This window comes from Mirounga angustirostris, unplaced genomic scaffold, assembly GCF_029215605.1.
Source record: "Mirounga angustirostris isolate CCGP_5_RB_7025 unplaced genomic scaffold, mMirAng1.0.hap1 SCAF_6, whole genome shotgun sequence".
NCBI classification, from domain to species: domain Eukaryota; kingdom Metazoa; phylum Chordata; class Mammalia; order Carnivora; family Phocidae; genus Mirounga; species Mirounga angustirostris.
The window spans coordinates 38,107,678-38,131,840 of record NW_026991714.1 but is presented as its reverse complement, the minus strand read 5'-3'; the positions used below and the strand labels follow the sequence as shown (position 1 = coordinate 38,131,840).

At 38.6% G+C, this 24,163-nt stretch overlaps 1 protein-coding gene across 8 annotated transcripts in view; it reads left to right on the top strand.

Annotated features, from left to right (window-relative positions):
- ANGEL2 (angel homolog 2) overlaps positions 1 to 23,595 on the top strand; it is a 41,515-nt gene extending 17,920 nt beyond the window's left edge. Inside the window, exons 1-9 of one of the 8 annotated variants that reach the window (XM_045877201.3) lie at positions 4,222 to 4,427; positions 6,591 to 6,916; positions 11,468 to 11,724; positions 12,425 to 12,494; positions 14,226 to 14,647; positions 15,567 to 15,693; positions 16,112 to 16,169; positions 18,754 to 18,917; positions 20,949 to 23,595. In XM_045877201.3, the coding sequence (XP_045733157.1) occupies positions 4,369 to 4,427; positions 6,591 to 6,916; positions 11,468 to 11,724; positions 12,425 to 12,494; positions 14,226 to 14,647; positions 15,567 to 15,693; positions 16,112 to 16,169; positions 18,754 to 18,917; positions 20,949 to 21,100 (1,635 nt within the window). In that variant the 5' untranslated portion in view covers positions 4,222 to 4,368 and the 3' untranslated portion in view covers positions 21,101 to 23,595. Of the gene's footprint in view, positions 1 to 4,175; positions 4,428 to 4,499; positions 4,575 to 6,590; positions 6,917 to 11,467; positions 11,725 to 12,424; positions 12,495 to 14,225; positions 14,648 to 15,566; positions 15,694 to 16,111; positions 16,170 to 18,753; positions 18,918 to 20,948 lie in introns of those variants that run through there. The other 7 variants (XM_045877204.3, XM_045877203.3, XM_045877202.3 and 4 more) reach the window with 7 other exon arrangements.
- The last annotated feature ends 568 nt before the right edge of the window (positions 23,596 to 24,163 follow it).

Genomic DNA, 24,163 nt, shown 5'->3' with positions numbered 1-24,163 from the left:
GCCGAGCAGGGAGCCCGATGCGGGACTCGATCCAGGGACTCCAGGATCATGACCTGAGCCGAAGGCAGTCGCTTTACCAACTGAGCCACCCAGGCGCCCCCCCACACAGAATTCTTGAAAGTTCCCGTATCACAGAAATGTGGGATTTCAAGCACTTCCACTTTCTTTGAAACACCAGTCCCTCTGGATGAGGTTTATTAACTCACACTTTTTGCCATATTTGCTCTTCACATCCTAGCCCACTCAATTCAAGATCCTGAGCTCTTAAGCAGTCTCCTGAGTAACAGATGAATATCTGTACGCTTGTCCAAAAAGCTTGGTTTCCGTTTAGTAGAGACCTTGGACCCTGAGGTTTTCTTGACTATCCTTCTTCACTGCCTCAATCCCTGGCTATCTGTGCAATTATGATGAGATGGTATTTTGAAACATCAAACAGTGTCTGCTCATATCTTGTTAGCATTAAACTATTTCAAGAAAGAAATCACCTGCTCCCTAGAGACTGACCTTAATTATGTAAATTTTGATTCTTAAAACATTTCTATTAGTTTCTATAAGAATAATATATTATTTTAAGTACATCACAATTAAAGTATTTCTAATTCTTTTTTTTCCAGGCAATTTTAGGAATTAAATTTATAGAAGTGCTGGGGCACCTGGCCGGCTCAGTTGGTGGACCATGTAACTCTTGATCTTGGGGTTGTGGGTTTGAGCCCCACATTGGGTGTAGAAGATTAGTTTAAAAATAAAGTCTTTTAAAAAAATTTTAGAAGTGCTAATTTATCTCTATAAGCCAATCAGAACACAGCTCCTTTAATAAAATAAACTTCATAATTTAACTTATTAATATCTTCCATATGTAGGACATCTCATAGTCATATAATAAAAGATAAAGCCCTCCATGAATAACAGACACATAGACACACAGACATATGGAGAGTTTATGGCTTTGATTCTACAATTTCAGCCATGGGTCAAGAGTCAACACAGAAGGGTCAACACAAAGCGGCTGCCTTCAGCTCAGGTCATGATCCCAGGGTCCTGGGATCGAGCCCCGCATCAGGCTCCCTGCTTGGTGGGAAGCCTTTTTCTCCCTCTCCCACTCCCCCTGCTTGTGTTCTTTCTCTAGCTGTCTCTCTCTCTCTGTCAGTTAAATAAATAAATAAAATCTTTCTTTAAAAAAAAAAAGAGTCAACACAGAAGCACAAAAACTCACTAGTCCAGATACCAAAGACCTGTTTTTCCCAGCGGGCACAGAATTCTTGGGCTCAAAATAGACAGACAGACAAGACTATTAAACCAGATTCTCTGCTATCTCTCATTCAATAGAAAATAGATCTCTAGAAATCATTAATCCTATTACAGAGATCACCAATGGTCAGACCATATTACCAAATTGCTGATTACTGCTGCCACTAGAGGGACATAATCTATCGTCAATATATAAACCAAAACACAAAACTGGTAGAGAAGAAAATTAAAATTAGGAAAACAGAGACTTAAAAAAATTCTGTTGAGGGGCGTCTGGGTGACTCAGTCATTGAGCATCCATCTCTTGATCTCAGCTCCGGTCTTTTTTTTTTTTTTTTTTTTAAAGATTTTATTTATTTATTTGAGAGAGAGTGAGTGAGAGAGAGAGAGATCGCGAGCAGTGGGGAGGGGGTTGAGGGAGAAACAGACTCCCCACTGAGCAGGGAGCCCGACTCGATGCCAGGACCCCGACTCGATGCCAGGACCCCAGGATCATGACCTGAGCCGAAAGCAGATACTCAACCAACTGAGGCGCCCCTCAGCTGAGGCACCCCTCAGCTCGGGTCTTGATCTCAGGGTTGTGAATTGGAGCCCCGCTTTGGGCTCTGCGCTGGGCATGGAGGCTACCTAAAAAATTTTAATTAAAAAAATTCTGTTGTGCTTCAGATTCACATGGGAGCAAGAAAAGAAATACCTGGACTTGGCAATCCATGAGGCACACCTCTTTGGTCATAAGTTCATCTGTTTCTGTCAGATGAATACATTGGGCATCTTGGTGGAAATTGCAAAACTGTTAAAGGATAATTCTAAAAAAAAAAAAGTAAAGTTATACAAAATGATTTTATTTAACTTATTGAATAAAGGAATCAGAGAGATGTTACAGTCTGTTCCAGGAGAATCCAAAAAGCAGACAATTTACAGATCAGTAATATTGACTTTGCAAATGGATGCAAAACTGGCTTTTCTACAGAAGAGGAGAGTTCTCCCCCCATTGAATAGAAATCATTCACGTGTTCATAGATAATAATCATTGGAATTACCATCAGTTCTCGACAATTTAACATTAATCACTACAGAATTCTAAAATAGTCATTCAAGATAAAGGTGAATATCTTTTAGGATCAGACAATCCTCCAAACTCCAGCATTCTAACATCCATTAATCTCTTTTTATTATTTCAAAGTGCTACATTTCTCCTACACATCACAAACCAGAGGTTATAGCATGTACTAGAGGGAGAAGTATCTGTTCGTTCACAGATCTGCTCTAATTCTGGTCCTGTGTTAACCATTCATTCAAAAAGACCTTATCTACAATCTATTGTGTACCTAGCACAGCACTAGGTGAGGTAAATTTTGAAAATAATGGGTCATTGTCCTTGCTCATAAGATACTTACAATCTTATCACAGAGTTAAGACATACAAGATACCAGTCAATTCATTTAATAAACTGCAAAAATTTGAGTACAACCAGAAAATAGGGCTGTATAAAATAGAAATACATCTGACCAGCACTATTCATGCATTATGTATTTGTGAATTTTGCCTACTTACTAAAATGTATCTGTAACTCCAAAATCAATACTTGCAAGTGTTTTTTTTTTTTTTTTTTTGAGAGAGAGGGAATCTTAAGCAAGCTCCACACTCAGCATGGAGGCCCACAGGGGGTTCGATTTCACAACCCTGAGATTGTGACCTGAGCCCAAATCAAGAGTCTGATGCTTAACGGACTGAGCTACCCAGGTGCCCCCGCAAGTGCTTTTGCAATCATTCATGGACAAATGCAGAGTGGTGAAAAGTTTAGTTGCCCAACCTGCATGTTCCCAGGTGAGGTTGAAGGAAACGAAGCTTGCCTTCTTGTTTCAGCTCCCACACTATAAACAAGTGTCCCCTTCACAGTCTATTTAGTACCATGTTTTTCACGTTTTTGTGCTTTTTGTTGGTGATTCTGTTTAAAATGGCCCCCCAAGTGCAGTTCTGAAGTGCTTTCTAGTGTTGCTAAGCACAAGACGTCTGTGATGTGCCTTGCAGAGAAAATACATGGGTTAGATAAGCTTCACTCATGCCTGAGTTATACTGCTATGTTATGTTATGTTATGTTATGTTATGTTATGTTATGTTATGTTATGTTATGTTATGTTATGTCATGTATCGATTAGGTGACTAAAATATGACCAGAGGCTCACGGGAACCCCTATATTTCCACTAGAGGCAATGGTTCAGTATTTGCTAATTCAGTTGGCAGTAACTTTAGAGAACATAACTACCACAAATGATAGCAATCAACTATATTTATACTGAGGGAAAATGCTTTTCAAATGCATCTGATTTTCTCATTAAGATATGAGAACCAAAAAAGCCTTCCCGATAAATTACTATGCTGCTCTCCCAAAGAGCCTACAAAAGCAGTGATTCTGCCTTCCAGTACCCTTTCCCCACCTCCCCAGTTTATTCTTCCGTCTTCCTCAGTTTCTCTGTCTCTGTCCCTCTCGGAAGGGTCTCCGCTTAAATAATGCTTTCTAATAATCTAGAGTCCTATACTAAATTTGAGAAGACACACAGGACACACACATACACTTAAAAGTGACCCCTGCGGCTGTGTTCCCACAAAATTAACTGCAAAAATCCCTGGTACCACAGTTCTACGGGAACAGAGACAAGGGTATTTCCCCACCTCGGGCCAATCCGCCTTTTGAATCTCCCAAGGATATAATAAAAATACGCTAAAACATATACTTTTTTCTTCTTAGCTCTCACGCAGTCAACCACCCCGTACCCTCCCGTAAGCCTTTACAAAGCTGTTCAACCCTTGGTTCAGTTCTTGTTTCTTTAAGACAGAGGTCGGTTGTTTGCCCTATTCCGAAATGGCTGCGCAGGCTTCCCCACACTCTGCGCATGCCACTTGAACGCAATTCGGTGTTGAAGCAATTCCGAGACTTTCGCGGCGCAAGATGGGGACTTGGCGGCCGGCGAGCCTGAGCTTCCCAGCATGCCTTGCAGGCGGGCCCGGAGTCCCGACGTCTAGTGATGGGGAGCCCCGGGTGCTTTCGGCCGCCAGATCGGGTGTAGAGGTTGAAGCGGAGCCCCGGGCCTGGGAATTGGACGCCCGCAGGGGGGAAGATGGAAGCGTGGCGCTGTGTGAGGAGGGGCTACGGCCGCTGTGTGGTGGGGAGAGGCCGGTCAGTAGGGCTGGGTGGCAGGAGGGAGGAGCGGGGGCGGGCGGCCCGGGTTAACCTGGGGCGGGGCGGGCTGGGGGAGAAAGGAGGAGGAAGAGGGTCCGGGCGGCGGTGCCGCGGGGACGAGCCTCCGGAGACCCCGAGGGATAGGTAAACCCGGCGCGCAGCCGGCGGGGCGCTCAGCGGACGGGGGCCGGGCCGGGCCCGGGGCGATCGGTCGCCGGCAGGGCTCGTGCCTTCCCGACCTGGTTGGGCCTTGGAGCCCCGGCCCGCTTCCCCTGCCCTGCCTCGGAGCCAGCCCTAGCCCCCCGATCGCCGGCCTCCTTCCAGGCCTTAGCACCCGCAGGGAGCTGAGCGTCGGCGGGGAGGCGGCCGGTCCGCCGTAGGTCCCGGGGCGGCCTGACCCCGAGGCAGGCGCGCGCATCGCACGCACGCCCAGGGGTTTGTTTGTGGTGTCAGTGTCTCTCCCACTTCAGTCATTTATATACCAGACTTTACGGTTTATTACCAAATTCTCGTTCCACACTTCTGTGTACTACATTTTTTCTTGAAATTGTCTCTCTCTCTCTCTTTTTTTTTTTTAGAAAGGCACTTCAGTAATGCTGCCTATATTAGCGTCGCCCTAAGCAGTATCCACGAAACCTTGGGTTTGACGTACTCATTATGGGTTTTTTCTAATAAATACTTAGATGTGAAAAATCAAAAAGTTTCATTGTGTATCATGTGAAATGGACTGGTGTACCGCACCTGGGAAACACAACACTGTATTAATTATTATATAAGTTACGGGGATCTGGTTTTAATCTATAGTCCGGGGCTTGATGACAATTAGTTCAGTGTTTTCCTGAGTACCAGCTGTATGCCAGGCACTGTGCTAGGCACTTGTGGGGGGAGAGACCGGGTGAAAATGAATAAGAAAGCTCTGGCCTTGAAGGAGCTCATCATCTTGAGAAAAAGACGTCTATATAAGTAACTACAAATATAGAGAATAAGTTTTGTAGCACAAGTTTTATATTTCAGTACGGTAGCCTATTAGGATAGAAAAGATATGGAGCAAGCACCTAAATCTCTGTGGCTTTCAGAGTTGTCACAAAGCAGAATAATCTGCCCATGTCATGCCTTTAAAGATTTACAATTAAGTTGAATTTAGAGAACGATTTGAGAATGCATAAACAACAAAAATATATCATAAAAAATTTAAATGCCTTTAAAATGAATATATAAAAGTCAAGTAACCGTAAATACAGTTTAAGCAAAATTTCTTCGGTGGTAGAAGTGGACAATATTAACACTATCTTGGAAGTGTACCTTTAATGAATTCTGGGAAAGGATAGAAGTCCTCTGAATCCAAAATCTGGCCAGAATAGTATGGTGAGAAGATGGTGCTTAAGTTGCATTGTTTCTTAAGAGAGCTGGAGAGCAACATATTTATTCAAGTTAATGGTAACACTACTTTGGAGATATTTTGGACGATCAGTACATTGGTGCTGTTGGGTTTGAAGTATTGGTGAATTATTAATAAGTAATCGCTATCCCATTTCATTACCCTCAAGGAGAAGCATGCCTTAAAAAAATAAAAAAGGATGGAAAAATAAATTATCCATCTACTGATTAGCCAGAGAGGTAGTTTTGTGAAGTTGTGATAGGTTTTTGTTTTCTTAGCTATACAAATGTTTGGAAAATGTAATCTTGGTGTAAAAAGCTGCTCAGAAACATGTTTCTACTCTAAACCCAAGTTGGAGGAGAGATTGGCTTTAATTGTATTCAGCTTAAGTGTTCCATATTGAATCAAGTATTACATTTGCTGTGGATTTTATTTTTGCATAGAGTTTACTAGATATTAGAAAGCTACTCTGAAAACCAGTTTGATGGTTGGTTAATCTCTCAGGTGAACTGAGGACTTTTTGAAGTGTGTGTGGTATTTTGGGAGGCTGGTATTCTATGTTAAGTATTTCGAATACCATTCATAGGTGTTTAGGGAGAGTTTTGAGACTGTTGCTACTAATAATTAAATCATGGCTGTTCCCCTCCCACCCATCCTTCATGATTTAGAAGTCAGATTTTAAATATTAGACATTATCTTCCCTTGAGGAAACAGATTTGGATTTTGGGTGCTGTAGCGTGAACAAATAGTGGTGCCTCAAGGAGTGTATTTATTTCTTTTAGATACCCCATGTTACCCCATCACCAGAAGAGTCTGGGCAGAGATTGGACGACACCGTGGGAGAATCTGCAAAGGTGTTGCTGGAACAGACATATTTCTAGTTGTATGAGGTGGCCTGGACATTATTCTCGTGCTCCTTACCCATACTTCAGTAGTAGGCATTTTTCACTAAATTGGAGACCACCTTGTTTGTTTGAGTCTAGAACTCCGTTTCAGTACTGGAACTGGAGACCTGACAACCTGAGCCAGACCTCTTTGATTCATCTCTCTAGTTACATCATGAACTCTGAGGGAGATGAGCCTTCATCAAAACGAAGAAAACACCAAGGTAAAGGTGACGTTTATCTTGGTGCAGAAATAGAAGCCGTAGAGTTATTGAAACTTTACTATCTAATAATCCTTAAAACCTCCTCCGGATTTTGGAGGGGTTTAGTATTTATTTTCAGCTAGTAGTTTTCCGTTAGGAAAAAGGAGGTGATTTTTTTTAACTTAAGTCTTTATTTATATCTATTTTTATTTTTTATTGTGTATTCCTGGCAGTAAATATAGAAGAAACTAGAGAGAGAATAAGGTTGGGAAAGAATGTAGGGCTAAATTAAAACATTAAATTTAATTTAAGAATAATTATCAAATCCATTGTTTTTAAAACAGAGGTCCTTAGACTTCCTAGAAATTGGTATATGTTCTTGGGAGTTCACATATCTATTTAAAAAATTAAATTTCATGTTTTTATTTATTTATTTTGAAGATTTTATTTTTAAGTAATCTCCACACCCAATGTGGGACTCAAACAACCCCAAGATCAAGAGTTGCATGCTCTACCAACTGAGCCAGCCAGTTTAATGCTAACTTTTTTATGTAAGACAAAAGGATATTCTTAAATAGATGCAATCATAAATGAAAGATATTTTCTTACAGAATAAGAGTTTAGCTTATTCAGTATATTTCTCATAGTGGGTTCTGTTGATATAATCTTGAGAGACTGTGGGAAGTTTTATCTTTTAAGAAGGGGATGACATCTTATTCAACTTGGGAGAAATAATATTTTTCTAATTATGTTGATCATTTCTAGTTTTGTCATTCTTCTTACTCCACACAATTCACGAGACTTCCTTTGTGCTGCCAGCCCTGCTCCTCCCTCAAGTATATATGAATTACCTAAGTAGAATTTTGAGTTGTCTTTCTTACGAGCTGTGGTTTTCAGTGAAGATAATTCCTCTGAAGGTATTTGGAAATAGACTCTGTAGGTGTTAATGTGTAGGGAGCTCACATAAGTTTGTCAAAGGAAAACACGCAAAGTGAGTCTCACTTGGAAGTCAGAGCTAGGTTAGCTCGAAGATTAGTTCGTGATCTTTTAAGTGAAAATTCTGCTACACATTTGAGTAGAAATTTTAAGCACTGCAAGTGAAAATCTATTTTTATAATACTTGACCACAGCATGTGTTCATCAACAAATATTCGTTTGAACGAATGAAAGGTGTTAGAGGCATTAAAATTAGGTTCCTACGAACAGTCAGTCCATAACCTGTAAGTCTAGGGCTGTATGAAGACATGAGATTGCTTTTCCTTCCCGTATTCATTGTTCATCAGGTCAGCACACTGCTCTCTGGTTTAGCCTTTTGTAAATCTGGTGTGCTCTTAGGTGGAGCTGTGGCGTACTGACAAGCATGGGCTCGGGAACCACTCCCTGCTCTCATTCTGCTCCACCACTAATTGTGTGAACTTGGACAGGTTATGGAACCTCTCTGCTCCTTGGTTTCCTAGTGTCAAATAATGCCCACTTTGAACGCCTGTTGAGGATGAAATGAGACATGTCAAAGTGCCTAATACACTGTCGGCTTCATAGTAGGTACTCAGAAAATCGTGGTGGTTTTCCCTTTAACGGATGGGGGATTACATTTACATACTGATAAACTTTGATTGCGACCTGACTCTTTATATGTCCGTTCTTCCTAGGTGTTGTGAATAAGGAAAATGCTCTTCGTTAAGCCATATTTGTGACTTCCGATAATTCACTAATACTTTTCCATCAAGAGAACAGCCTTCTAACTTGCCTGTCACTTTAAAGTGGCATTTGAAGGATTTGTGTGACACAATTATGACTTTTTAATTAGGCACCCTAAAAACCTGATCAGGCCTATTGCTTACTTTCTTTGATTCATCTGTCTTCTCTGCTGTGATCACCTTGTTCCTCCTGACATGGAAGGTATATAAGCTTTTGTAGTGTGAATTTATGTTGTGAAGTATATGAAGGCCAAAGACTGTCATCTCTGTCAGGCGTCTTCAAATTGTCTTCCATGGAACCCTAGCATTCAAACACATTTCTGTATGTTTATTAAAAGCAAATGTGGTCAGGAGAAAATATGTATTTACCCCATCACCCCAGCTCCAGTGTACCAGCAGTTGATGGTCATGACATGAAAAGTAATGCGAGAGTTGTACAAAGTCTAGAAGTTTGAAAGCCACTCTATTCATTAGGTAATCTGATGGTTTCAGTTATTTCAAAAATGGAATTGCAAAAAGAGTTGGCTTACAAACGCTTGTCCCGACAATACAACCTCAATGATTTATGTGCCCTTACATATACATATTTTACAAGAAAATACGAACAACTTTTCTGGACCTTCATCTTTCATATTTTACTATGGTGGTGACACCAGGATAGTGCTTTGTGATGGTAGCCTGCATTTTGTTTGCATGACTAGAGTCCTTTGCATCTCATATACATACAAAGACTATGATTTGTGGCTAAAACCATCATAGACAGTCCCCAATTTATGAATGAATTGTGTTCTAGGTAATTAGTTCTTGAGAATCAGTTGTCAGCCATTGTTTCTGTTTTCCCCATGGAAACTGTTACAAATCTCAGAGTAGTCCTGCAGAGTCAGTGCAATTAGCTGTAGTTCTGGGCCTTTGCAGGTAGGATTCTCCATATTCGGTGCAGGATACAGGAGGGGATAGTTTCCGTCCCTTTCCTGGGTATAGGACAAGCTCCAGGCTAAGTTCTGTAATCCTGGAAGGCTTTTGTTTTGTTTGGTTTTCTTTCCGTCCACCTTTTTTTCTTTACCCTTCTCTTCAGGCTCTTAGTACCTTCATGGTATTGTAAGTCTCCAATACCTCGTTCCACCCAGACCTCACTATTCATAAAAATGATCTTTCTCTTCTACCCTCTGGTCAAAATGTCTACTCCCTCTGGGAAGCTGCTATCAGCATTTAGATTTTGAGGAAAACAATCTTATTAAACTTGTTTACCAGAGGGTATTTTTAAATTTCACTTTATTGGCATTCTCATGGAGTATATTGATACTCTGATTATGAATATATCATCATTGTGGAAGATTTAGAAAAATCACCTACAATCCTTCCACTCAGATAACTGCTCTTAAAAATACTGGTATATTTCCTTTTGGTCCGTTTTTCCTGTATGTATAGAATTATTTTTCCTAATTTAATCTTTAATTGGTAGAATCTTAGGCATTGTAATCCAGTATAGTGAAAACCTTCATGCAGGAAAAGGGAGATGTTCTAAGGCTGAGGTTTTTCCTGTAAATTTAACCATACTTGAAAATCGATCTCCAAATCTGTTTTCCCAAGTTCTTCCCATTTCTTGTTTTCCCCTTCTATTGAGCTCATAGAATCTCTAAAAGTTCCTCATTTTTCTTCATGGCTTCCATGGCAGTAAGAGTATCCTCTTTCATGGTGGGGTGAGGGAGACAAGATCAAAGGGGCGTATGTGTGTATATTTGTGTGTGTGTGTTGTAGGTCATTTCTAAGTCGAGGACTGCCTGTAGTTGCAAAATCTCATGCTTTTTGATTCTCTTTTCATCACTGTCAGGGTACATGTGTCTTTGCAGAGTGTAAACCATCACACATTCCTGGTTGCTGCATGCTGGGTTCTTCAATCAGCCCTTGTCATTTACTAGCATTCTACAACTATGTTATCTTTAACTTTTGCTTTGGTGTGCAGTAAAAAGATTTCTTTGTTCATTTTGTCTGCATTGTTCCACTAAATACTGCTTCCATTTATTGCCATCATACACCCTTCATTCATGTCTAAACCAGAATTCTGAGATGAGTTATTTCTAGAATTTAATCATTTGATAATCTTATCTTACTAATAGGAAATAAACTACGGTGTGAAATCATCTTATTGAAAAGCCAACTGTGACATACAGATATAGTTGACCCTTGAACAGCAGTCGAACTGCGTGGGTCCACTTAAACGTGTACTTTTTTGATAAGTACGGTACAGTACTGTAAATGTATTTTCTTTATGATTTTCTTAATATTGTCTTTTCTTCAGCTACTTTATTGTAAGAATACCGTATAAAATACATATAACATACAAGTTATGTGTTAATCTACTATTTATGTTATTGGTAAGGCTTCCAGTCAACAGTAGGCTATTAGTAGTTAAGTTTTGAAGGAGTCAAAAGTTTTATGCGGATTTTCAATTGCACAATGCCCTTAACCCTCCCCTCCACCCCCCACCCCCCCGCATTGTTCAGTGGTCAACTGTATGTTATCATGGTTATAAAGTTGCTGAGCGTGTCTGGCAGAACCACTTCTTAACCTTAAGTAAGTGAGAAACTATATAGATCTAGCTTTATTAACACGCTCTCAGTCTCCATAATGACTTGCTGGATCCTTTTAAACTTGTTTTATACCTGTTGGTCAGTCATTATATCATTTTACTGCCTTCATAATCAATTTGATGACAACTTCTGTTACTTAGTGCTATGTTGCCATTTCCTAGGGGGAAAACATTCTGTTCATTACCTGTGGGAATTTTTAAAAGGCAAGAAAAAGCTTACAAGCAGGAAAATATTTAGTCTGTTTTTCATTAATTCTTTATATTTTGTTCAATCTATTTTAACAGGCACAATACAACGACATTGGGAATATATATGTAACCATAATAAAGACAAGACGAAGATCCTAGGAGACAAAAATGTTGACCCCAAATGTGAAGACAGTGATAACACGTTTGACTTTTCAGTGATGTCCTATAATATACTTTCACAAGATTTATTGGAAGACAATTCACATCTTTATAGACACTGCCGGCGGCCAGTTTTACACTGGAGTTTTAGGTTTCCCAATATTCTGAAAGAAATTAAACACTTTGATGCAGATGTAAGTGCAGAATATCATCAAAATTCTTCACATAAGAAAAGCTCATTTGTGAACTAAATGGTTTTATCCCTTTTGTTTGTGGGGTAAGAAGGGAAGGTGGTTTTAAATATAGTGATGGAACACTTTTTAACAATGTATCATGACTTCCAAAAAGTCATTTGCTAATCATTAAATTTTCAAAAAAGATCCAAAAAGTTGGTATAAATAATCATTATTGGTATAAATAATCATTAAATTTTCAAAAAAGATCCAAAAGTTCTGCTTACCAGTCAGTCTTGAGACAGGGACTGGCAATGTATTAAATATTCAGTAAGTATTTCCGTTGATTTGAAATGTAAGTCATTCCTATAAAAATCTAGATACACTCAAAGAAATCACCTTAAGAAAGGACTAGTAGGATTTAGTACTAATGAACATTGTAATTCAGGAAAAATATCCCAACATGTAAATTTAAAATACTTCTTTTGGGAAATACCAGTTTTGGATAGTAAGAGAGAAAGCTTCATGTAATTAAAGGCCAGGTTTTTGGGAACTGATCAAATCTAAAAATATTAGATAGTTTTAAGAAAAAGGATTGTGTCTTTTTATTTCAACTTTCATTAGATTTTTAGAATATTAGATGCCTGTTTTTAAAGATGAAAGCACCAAAAACTTCATATTTGCTCTCTGGTTTAATTCAAGCCATTTTTTTCCTTCCAAGGTACTTTGTTTGCAAGAAGTTCAAGAAGATCATTATGGAGCAGAGATCAGGCCAAGTTTGGAATCTTTGGGTACAATGTAACTTTTATTTTAGCTGGATTTACTTTGAAAGATTTGTGTGTTGTTAAAGTGTAACATGCTAACAAAGATGTGTGTGGTGTATCCGGGCAAAAAAAAATCTTAGGGCACCTGGGTGGCTCCGTCGCTGAGCGTCTGCCTTCCGCTCAGGTCATGATCCCAAGGTCCTGGAATCGAGCCCCGCATCAGGCTCCCTGCTCCACAGGAAGCCTTCTTCTCCCTCTCCTACTCCCCCTGCTTGTGTTCCTCTCTCACTGTGTCTCTCTCTGTCAAATAAATAAAATCTTAAAAAAAAAAAATCTTAATTTTGAAAAACTTTAATACCCATTTCAAAAGGTCAGGAAAAGATTGAGATATTTTAAGTGGGAACTTTTGGGTTGATATATAATTTTATTTTTTATTATTTTGTTTAAGATTTATTTCTTTTGGAGGGGAGGGGCAGAAGGAGAGAGACTCTTAAGCAGGCTGCATGCTGAGCCTGCTGTGGGGCTCGATCCCACAATCCTGAGATCACGACATGAGCCAAAACCAAGAGTCAGATGCTCAACCGACTGCACCACCCAGGCGCCCCTTGATAATATAATTTTAAATCAAACAGAAAAGTATGTAAGAATCTCTTAATAGATTCCTTTCCAGGAGTTGCTCTACCCACCACTAGACCCCGAAGTTTCTGAGTTCTATATCAGGGACCATTCTGTCTGGTTCATCATTATAACAGTGTCTACCAGGAACAAGTGGGTAGAAGCTAAAAACCTGTTTGATGAATGAACACTCCGAGAAACAGTTCATCTATTTAAGAAATGCTGCCTACTTTGCATTCATTCCTCAGCAAATATTTTTTGAATGCCTACTATATCCTATGCACTATTGTAGGCTGTGGTGATCTAGCAGTGACCCAAATAGATAAGTCACTGTCCTTGTGGAGCCTATATTCTGGTGGAGAAAGGCTGACAGTAAACCAAATAAATACTTAAATAACACATTAGGTAATGGTAATTTTGGAGAAGAGCAGGAAAGTAGAATGGGTCAGATTTCAATTTTTTTTTTTTTTAGGATTTTTTTTATATATTTATTTATTCATGAGAGACAGAGAGAGAGAAGCAGAGGGAGAAGCAGGCTCCCAAGGAGCAGGGAGCCCGATGCAGGACTCGATCCCAGAACCCTGGGATCATGACCTGAGCCGAAGGCAGACACTTAACCGTCTGAGCCACCCAGGCGCCCCAGATTTCAATTTTAAACAATCAGAGAAGGTAACATTTGAGCAGAGACTTGACGGAGGTGAAGGAACAAGCCATACCTAGAGCCTTTCAGGCAACAGAAGTAGCAAAGCAAGTGCCCTGAGATAGAAGTGCCTGAAGGCAGGTGGTGAGGTGTGTGTGAAGTGGAGCAAGCAGGGAAGAGTTAGAAGCAGAAAGGTCAGAGATGGGCTGTCAGGGGGCTGGGGGGGGGGGGTAGATTATCATAAGGCCTTACTGTCTTTGTCACGACTTTTACTGGGATGGAAATGAGAGCCTGATCATGCACATTAGCATTTTTAGGACTGAAGTCTACCAGTAAAGAGATGCATTCCTAGGACCTAGACCCAATCTCAAACTTAGCATCCTACATTAATGCTTGGGAGAATACACTTTGACAAATGTTGTACGGAGATATTAGGAGAGCTGTGTTTTGCCATATATGTTTATATGGCAGTCCCTGTGTTAAATTTTTTTTCTTCCTCGTAGGTTACCACTGTGAATACAAGATGCGGACAGGAAGGAAACCTGATGGCTGTGCCATTTGCTTCAAACATTCCAAGTTTTCACTCTTATCAGTGAACCCAGTGGAATTCTACCGCCGTGATGTTCCTCTGTTGGACAGAGACAATGTTGGATTGGTGTTACTCTTGCAGCCCAGAGTTCCGAGGGCTGCCTGTCCTGTGGTCTGTGTAGCTAACACACATCTGTTATATAACCCAAGGCGAGGCGATATTAAGCTGACCCAATTGGCCATGCTTCTGGCAGAGATTTCCAGTGTTGCCCATCAGAAAGATGGCAGCTTCTGCCCTATCATTATGTGTGGTGACTTTAATTCTGTTCCTGGTTCTCCGCTTTATAGTTTTATAAAAGAAGGAAAATTGAATTACGAAGGACTTGCCATCGGCAAGGTAAGTGCTTGCTTCATCAATTATTAGGAGGCGGATTTAGTCTCTCTGTTCATTGTAGTGTGAGGATAGTCATCACATGGCTGTTTGAAAACCTTGGATGACCCAGTACCCTCGCTTTACCAAGCTGTGATGATGTTCCCCAGCTACTAATAAGTAATGATGCTCACTTGGTTGAATTTCATCTTTTCCATCTATTCATGGCAGCATTCTGCTTGGAGGAATTGGCAGGTAGCAAAAAATCCAAAATGGGGGAGAAGAAGAAAAAGCATTGATAGACTTCGTAAATGAGGAACTATTCATGAGGGAGTGTAATAGAATTTTGAGTGCTGCATGTGGGCAATATAGTTGGCAAAACAGTAATTTAATATTTCTTTAATATGCACATTTTCCTTTTCATGATGGTAAATATTTTCTTAGCTGACTATATCTCATGTTTCTCCCATGTCTATCTTCATTGTGCTTTTTGTTGCTTGCTTCAGATCATTTGATCTCCAGGGTTTTAACCAAAATACAACTCTCGACCACTGAGGTTTGAGTGATAGTTTTAAAATTTTATAAGAGTTGATCTCCCTTAGTATTTTATATAATAGTTAGATCAAGTACATAAGATTTTATATTAGTGTAATTGCAGGTAGCAAAAAAGGAGGGGCAGTATTAATCCAAAGTTATAGATCATATAGATGTCCCAATTGGAAAGACATGTGCAGGAAAGGAAAATATTGCCATTTTTATGTAAACAGTAACTGCTTTCTGAATTGTATTTGAACAAGAGTTCATAAGCACAAATAATCACTTACTCTGATGAATAAAGGGTAATATTTACCATTCTTGGATTTCCTCTTATTTAAGACATAAACTTTTCAATACATAAACTATTTAAAATCTATTCACTTAAGATACCTGTTGAAATTTTGTTTAGGTATCTGGCCAGGAACAGTCTTCACGGGGACAAAGAATTTTATCTATTCCAATTTGGCCCCCAAACCTAGGTATCTCACAGAACTGTGTGTATGAGGTACAGCAGTTACCAAAAGTAGAAAAGACAGGTAAGTGTTTGCAGTACATTTTGGCAGCCTCCTTAATAGTAGTGTTCCCTTTGAAGAAGACATCAAACTAAATTTTTCAAGGGATAACATCTCAGGGATAAATATTCATATATAAAAACATAATACTTACTTGCTTATTCCTTTTCTTAATGAAGTCTAAATTTACCATTCTTAAGTTGACCTTCCAAAATTGTCTGCATGAATTATTTGCATGTTGCTTTGGAAATGTTTACATTTCAGTTTTGCTAATTACAGAGACCATCAAAACATAAAGATTCCCTGATGGAACATTTAACTAGGCATCTGTCTAAACTAGACAGGTCTTGAATATCATTCCTAGAGTAGGAGGACTATTCTATGGCAAACTAGAGCAGAACCATGTATTGATAGTTTAATATGTTTCTCTTTGTTCTTATAGACAGCGATCTGACACAGACAGAGCTGGACAAAACAGAGGTCTTAGTGACAGCTGAAAAGTGAGTTCTGGAAAGTAACAGTAGACATTTACGGACTTTACTTGGGTAAAAAAATCATTTCTCAAAAATCACTTGGATAAAAAATGAAAAGGATGTTTTTCCATGCTGGTGAAGAATGCTGAAGTCAAAATAGACCTGAGTTCTTAACTGTGCTACATTTTAGCTGTGTGATTCTGAACAAGAAACTTAACATCTCTGAGATTCAGTTTCTTTATCTATACTTTGGGTAGTTGGGAGGATTACATGAAACAAAGCATGGAAAGTTTGATGTTTGATTCATAGTAAGGGCTTAAGCAGTGTTATTTAAAGCAAACAGCCTGTCCATGGACCTGGACCAGCTAGTACTCTGAAATATGTTGCTATTACATATTTAAACAAAGGTCAAGATTACAGGAAAATACCTTTCAGATTTCAAGAGGATGCTTAGCCTCCTTTGACTTACTAGATCTCAAAATAATCTGTAGGAGAATTGATCGAAAAAGAATATGTCAGTATAAATACTTATATTTAAATTATATAGTTTACATAAATATTTATATCTCTTGAACTGCAGGGAAAAGTTACCAAAGGTGGAGGGGTGAAGATGCCTGGATTCCTTATTATTAAAGAAGCATGAATATTTAGGGCTATGGTTGAGAAACAGATGTATGTGAATACAGCAGGATGGAGATTTAAATCCTGTCTCTTTGGGAGATTCTTTTTTTTTTTTTTTTTTTTTTAAGATTTTATTTATTTATTTTGACAGCGAGAGAGGGAACACAGCAGGGGGGAATGGAAGAGGGTGAAGCAGGCTTCCTGCTGAGCAGAGAGCCCGATGCGGGGCTCGATCCCCAGGACCCTGGGATCATGACCTAAGCCAAAGGCAGATGCTTAACGACTGAGCCACCCAGGCGCCCCTCTTTGGGAGATTCTTAAAATATTTTTATTTTATATTGTGACTCTTTTATTAGTTTTAATTTTTGTTTTAACATTTGCATTTAGGGACCAAATTAGAATCCTCTCATTCATTTTATCCACTTTCTTCTCGGTCTTATTTTATTTTGTATACTTTGTATTGAGAAAATATTATCTCATATATAAGAAGCTGGTAAGATAAGAAGCAACATTTTTTGAATTTTTAAAAAAGAATATGTAAAAATTCATGATTAAACCTTTCAAATATAGTAAAAACTTCCCTAAGATTTTTTTAAAGATTTTATTTATTTATTTGAGAGACAGAGAGCACGTGCGTGAGAGAGCATGAGCAGAGGGGAGGGGCAAAGGGAGAGGGAGAAGTGGACTTCCCGCTGAGCAGGGAGCCTGATGCGGGACTCGATCCCAGGACCCTGGGATCATGACCTGAGCCAAAGGCAGACGCTTAACTGAGCCACCCAGGCGCCTTCCCTGAGTAAGATTAATAAAAAGACAAATCTAACAAATATTTGTTTTTTGGTGTTTTTTTTTTAAGATTTTATTTATTTATTTGACAGAGAGAGAGAGACACAGCGAGAGAGGAAACACAAGCAGGGGGAGTGGGAGAGGGAGAAGCAGGCTTCCTGCGGAGCAGGGAGCCTGATGCAGGGCTCGATGCCAGGACCCTGGGACCGTGACCTGAGCCGAAGGCAGATGCTTAACGACTGAGCCACCCAGGCGCCCCCAAATATTTGGTTTTGAGTAATTCTAAAATCTTTTTATAACAGAATGAGGTATAAGAAAAGATACTTTTAAGTATCTATATATAAATGTAGTGTGCTTATATGCAGAGCTTTTATCTATAAACCAAAAAATTGATAGTAAGAGAACAGTTTGCGGGAAACCTATTTTACATTTAATAGTATTGTAAATATAAGTTCTCAGACATAAAACATTGCTAAAACTGGAAAGCAAGGGCATTTTGAAAGAATAACCTTTGTTCTTTGACATTGAGCTCTTTAAAAAGCGTCTTTATATGTGTATTTTAAGCACCTAAGGTAGTGCCTGAAACTTAGTAGGTATTTGTTAAATGTTGAATTTTAAAGTTTAAAAAAATTTTTTTTCACAATATAAAAGATTTTTAAACCTTAAGATGTGTTTTTTGGAAGTGATTTTTAAACTCTTTACTACATAATCACATGTATTTGTAACATGAGATAATATAAACCATTATAGAAGCTGTTTTAAGATGCAGTACAAAATTATCTGATATGTCATAGCAAGAAAAATCATAGAAAAATATAGCCCCTCTGACATCAAAAGTCTGGTGGGTTCTACATAACATTCATAAAGGCCACTTTTTCTTTCTTAAAAACACAACAAATAACTTATAAATTGTTTTAGAATGCATATTTATTAGGAAGTGCAGGCTCTCAAATGTGTTATAATTAATAATAAATCACATTAATATGTTAATAATTGAGCTTTTACCCCACATATCAAAGCCTTGTTAATGGGTTTTGGATATCACCACATGAATAACTGAAGGCCAAATTGTGATGTGGTCTGTTTAAATAAAGCTTGTCTGAATGTCTGGCTTTGTCTGGAAATTAAATGAGAAAGTGCTTTAAACAGGAAGGATTCTAAAAATCAAGAAAAACTTGATGCTAAGCAATTTTTCTTTTCAATTTAGATTATCTTCAAATTTACAGCACCATTTCAGCTTGTCGTCTGTTTATTCACATTATTTTCCTGACACTGGAATTCCAGAAGTGACCACCTGTCATTCCCGAAGTGCCATAACTGTGGATTATATTTTCTATTCTGCTGAAAAGGAAGATGTTGCCAGGCAGCCAGGTAAAGAATGCATGTAATCTTACACTGTGCTTAAGAAGATAGTAATTCCAACCTTGGCACTAGAGGTCAAGAAAAGGTAGCTAAATATCTAGGTGAAGTTTTAAATTAAAAGTTAAAAATATTTTGGGCGCCTGGGTGGCTCAGATGTTAAGCGTCTGCCTTCGGCTCAGGTCATGATCCCAGGGTCCTGGGATCGAGTCCCGCATCGGGCTCCCTGCTCCTTGGGAGCCTGCTTCTCCCTCTGCCTCTCTCTCTCTGTCTCTCATGAATAAATAAATAAAATCTTAAAAAAAAAAAAAAAAGTTAAAAATATTTTGAAATTGGTAATGTATTTGAGTAAATCAGTTAATCACCTGCAAATCATGGAGGCAGTGAAGCCCTTCAAAGCAAATTATTGCCTAAGAATTATATCCTTAGCTCCCCCTTCCAGTTCCAGTCAGCTTCTTAGTTATGGGTCTCTTATATTGCCCTTTGGTTTCACTTGCCATAAATTTACTGGGTTTTGGGGGGGCAGGCGGAGGGACAGCAACATCAGATAGTTTTGTACTTAAATTTTACTAAGGCATGCTGCCTTCATCGGAGGACCTAGCTTATATTGCCAACAATAGACAGTTTTGTCATGTTGACTCTGGAATATCAGATCTTTCTGGAACGAGAAATCCATTATATGAATTTGTGGTTTCAAAGAGCAGAGATGATAAAACACTTCCCCTTATATGATTCAGTAAAAGTAAGGTTTTAAATATTAACCAAAATATTTAACGTGGAGAAGAAAATGCAGTTTAAAATGACTGGAAGGCAAAAAATATCTTTCAGAAAACTTCACAAGTCCAAAATGTGGACAGTTGTTTTGTCTTTTCTGGTTTTCCTTTTCTGTCTTTCTTTTTGTGTGTGTGCGCTACTTTCCTTTTGTCCTTTTTTCTTCTGCTTGTGTTTTCCTTCCTACTGAGGATAACCTTATTACTAACACTCGGGATGGCTTAAGCTTAGCCCTCCCCAACTAGAGCAAGTCTATGAAATAATGCTTGCTGCTTTGAATCTGTAGTCAGGGTCTGGTAGTTGTCATGCTGTAAATGTTCACTAGGTGGCGGGAGTGTGCCATGAACCGGCATCTCAAATGCTGCCATTAACAGTAGGTCCTCTTACTCTTTGTAGGCACTGACTCTGGGACCAAAGTATACTAATTTATTCTCCAGTCACCTTATAAACTTCCTACTCAGCTGTGGCTGGGTCTGTCTGGTTTATACAACTATGGAATAGTTGATGAATTTCTTAATGTAGTTGTTAATCTCAAATTACTTTTTTTTAGATTTATTTATTTTAGAGCAAGAGAGCATGTGTGTGAGCATGGAGGGAGGGGGAGTGGCAGAGAGAGAGAGTCCCAAGCAGACTCTGCACTGAGCTTGGAGCTCATCGTGGGGCTGACCCCACGATCCCAAGATCACCACCTGAGCCAAAACCAAGAGTCGGATGCTCAACCAACTGGACCGCCCAGGCACCCCTCAAATTACTTTATTTTTTATTTTTTAATTTTTATTATTTTTTAAAGATTTTATTTATTTGAGAGAGAGAGCATGCACAAGTCGGGGGAGAGGCAGAGGGAGAGGAAGAAGGACAAGCAGGCTCCCTGCTGAGACTGGAGCCCCAGTGGGGGTTTCAGTCTCAGCCCTGAGATCATGACCTGAGCCAAAGTCAGATGCTTAACTGACTGAGCCACCCAGGCGCCCCTCAAGTTATTTTAACATACTTATGTATTACAGACAGTATTTTCTTCTAAAGATTATTTGCAGAACTCAAAACAAAAAAAAATTTGAACCAGAAATAAAACCAAACATCTAAAACTGCTATGTGTCTGAGAACTATAATTAGGTTATAACTCAATATGAAATTTAATCATATTCTAAAAGCTGTTTCCCATTAGACTCCAGGAAGTTCTGAAGTTCTATACTATCGTTTAAAAAAGGACTTGTATTATTAATTTACAATGACCTGTTGACACAGTTTCACTAAACATGCGTTTCCTTAATGTAGGAGCTGAAGTTGCTCTGGTTGGTGGCTTGAAACTTTTGGCCAGACTATCACTCCTTACGGAACAAGATTTGTGGACTGTTAACGGACTTCCAAATGAAAATAATTCTTCAGATCATCTACCTTTATTGGCTAAGTTCAGACTTGAGCTGTGACTCTTCTTTGATTACATATATACTTTTCTTTCCAATTTACATTCTTTTTCAAAAAATGTAAAATATTTCTTGAGAGTTTGCATGTTTATTTTTGCGCCATGGAGTTTCTGAAGAGGTTATGTTAAATGCTTGAAACAGATGTGAGAAGAAACAAGTTTACAACAATTTTCTTTGTAATACCGAAAAAATATTTTCCTGACAAGTGCGATCCAAACGCTCCTTATTGTAAAAGAGTTGTAAATGTTTTTTATTCTAAATCCCAGTAAAACTGACAGTGATTTTTAAATACAGTGCATCCTCTTTAGTTAGTAAAGAATTTCAGTTGATGTTTTTGGCAAGCTTTACGGTGGATCCAAAGTATCTTTGAGTTCTTGCAAACCACAACGCATTTCCCTCCCAGAAGGCCTGATTTCATTGTGAGGACCATCTGTTTGTTGAGTCCGAATTATTTCATCTCAGAAATCACTCACAAGTGTCCAGCCAACCATTTTAGCTTGGTTTTGAGGGGGCTTGATAATGCTTTCTAAAATTGTACAAATTGCCTAATCCGTCTTACTACTCTCCTGAGCCGTGTACTATGTCTGCATTTTGTTGGGAGATGTAGGTCACCATTACTAGTGGGTGAGGTGCTGTATACACGCCCTCTTTCCATCCTGTGACAGACAGACCATTCCAGCATGCCTGAGAGAGGCAGAGACTGGGTTAGATTGCCTTTGTTTCCCTAGCACTTTGTTTTTTGTTTTTTTCTTTTTTCTCTTCAGTTTCAAGAAGAGATCCCTGGGGGCGCCTGGGTGGCTCAGTTGGTTAAGCGACTGCCTTCGGCTCAGGTCATGATCCTGGAGTCCCTGGATCGAGTCCCGCATCGGGCTCCCTGCTCGGCGGGGAGTCTGCTTCTCCCTCTGACCCTCCCCCCTCTCATGTGCTCTCTCTCATTCTCTCTCTCTCAAATAAATAAATAAAATCTATAAAAAAAAAAAAAAAAAAAAAAAAAAGAAGAGATCCCTGGGTTGGGGGAGAGTCTTTATTTTTCTGAACCAATTCTGTGGAAATTTATTTTATGAGGAAACTTGTCTTTAGAACAAAGTGGCTGCTATAAGATTCTTTTGGTTTTGCCTCAGATATTTAGGAAGCCCGCAGAACTAGTAGGGAGATACCAACTTGGAGACCTAATACTCTTAAGTAGTAATTTTAACCATCTTAGTGGTTTTGTTTCTAAGATGTTACTTTGTTTTCTCTTATAATGAGGCAGCAGTGTGAGGTGGTGCTGACATTTTTTTGTAAAGTGGTTTAAGAGCAGGTCTAGTGAGTCCCACAGTTGGCGCTCTGTGAGTGTTTGGATCAAACATTTTAAAACAGAAAAAGTGAACATGTCCTCTTTTTTAGACATTAGGATCAAAGAATTATGTGCATTTTTACTAAGTAGTAATTTTATATTTAATTATACTGAATTATAAAAGTTTTTACAATGGGTGTTCTTCATAGAATGCCTCATCTTAAATTAGAAAGCAGTAGTTACTCCGGGTCCTGGACTCTAAAGGTTTTTGTACTAAAGTATATTTACTACAGTTATTTTTTAAGAAAAGAAATCAAATGACTACCTGAACAAGGCATGTGGGTTATAAGGATTTACCTACTAAAAATCATAAGCAAGTATTTTTAAATGTTTAATTTCTCACTTTTTTGGGTTTTTACTTACAGTATTAACTGTAGTTCTAAGATTTTCCACATTTTCTAGTAACAGTCTGCAGAATATTGTATGTTCTAATTAGCAGATATTGTCATCATGAAATAATAGTATAATTAATCCTTTTTAATATTGGGGAAAGAAAAATGAAAATTCATTAATTACTGCTTTGTGTTTATGTGAGTTTATTAACAGATAACTTTGTGTATAGGTCGTTTTTGCTAAACTAACATCTCTGAAAACCTCTGTGAAAATTTAATTTTTTATGTCCTGATCAATATATTGATTTTAGGCCCTTTTCATGTGCTTCACTTTGTAGAGTTAATCCATAAAAATGTTTTCCACTTTAGCCTTTAGAATGTAATAGTATTTTGTGAACTGGAGGCCAAGGGGTCAATGTAACCTTCTCACAGGTTTTTAAAGCTCCACTAAAATTAACTATCCAGTTGTCTTTACTTTTTTTTGGTCAGAAGAATTGGTAACTCTCTTGTATTTACCTGCCAAAAGCATTTAAATCTGGTTAATTGCTGAAGCCAAATCACCCCCAATCTGGTACTGGCCAAGTTTTAAAATGGAAAGAGATACTGTGGAGTAAGAAATGTTGGTTTTACTGTACCTTTTGATATCAAGATGCATGTTTGAAATCTTGTCCCTTTTTTTTGGAATTTAGCAACTGTCTGCTTTTAACCCTTTGCTTTCCTAAAAAACCAAGTTAGAGATCCAGAGAGTTCAAGGCGTTGGGGAAACAGAGAATTCAAGTTGTTTGCACTTTGTTTCTGTGAATCACCTAATAAATTATTACTCTAGTGCATCTGGGCCTGGAGATTTTGTGGTGGGTGTGCTAAGTGTGTACGCTGGGCTGTTCCCCTTTCTAAACTATTCCATTACCCTAAAGCCTGTATTACTTAGGGTGATGCTAAAATGTAAGTGAATTCAGATGTGGCAAAACAGAATAGTGTTGAATATAGAGTCTGAAAATTGTGGAAGAAGACAAGGATGAGGGAGTGATAAATGAGTTTACTGGGACAAGTATGTAGTAAAAGGACAAGAAAAAAATAAATCACACCATCTTATGTTTTTGGAAGAAAAACAATCCTTTAGTTTCCAGGATGGTTTTATTAAAGTCCCATGCTGTGTATAAACATACAAGTGATGAGAAAAACATTAACTTGAAACATGCACTTATCTGGCATTCTCTAAAATACCATTATACAAGTTTTCCTTTACTTAGAAAAATACCCACTAAAACAATCACAGTTTTCCTTAAAGATTTAAAAAAAATGTATTGGCCAGAACAAAGTCCAAGAGAATAAACAAGATTCTGAATTGTGTGTCAAAAAAACTGTACAAGGTTGTACATAAAACTATAGCTTACAAAA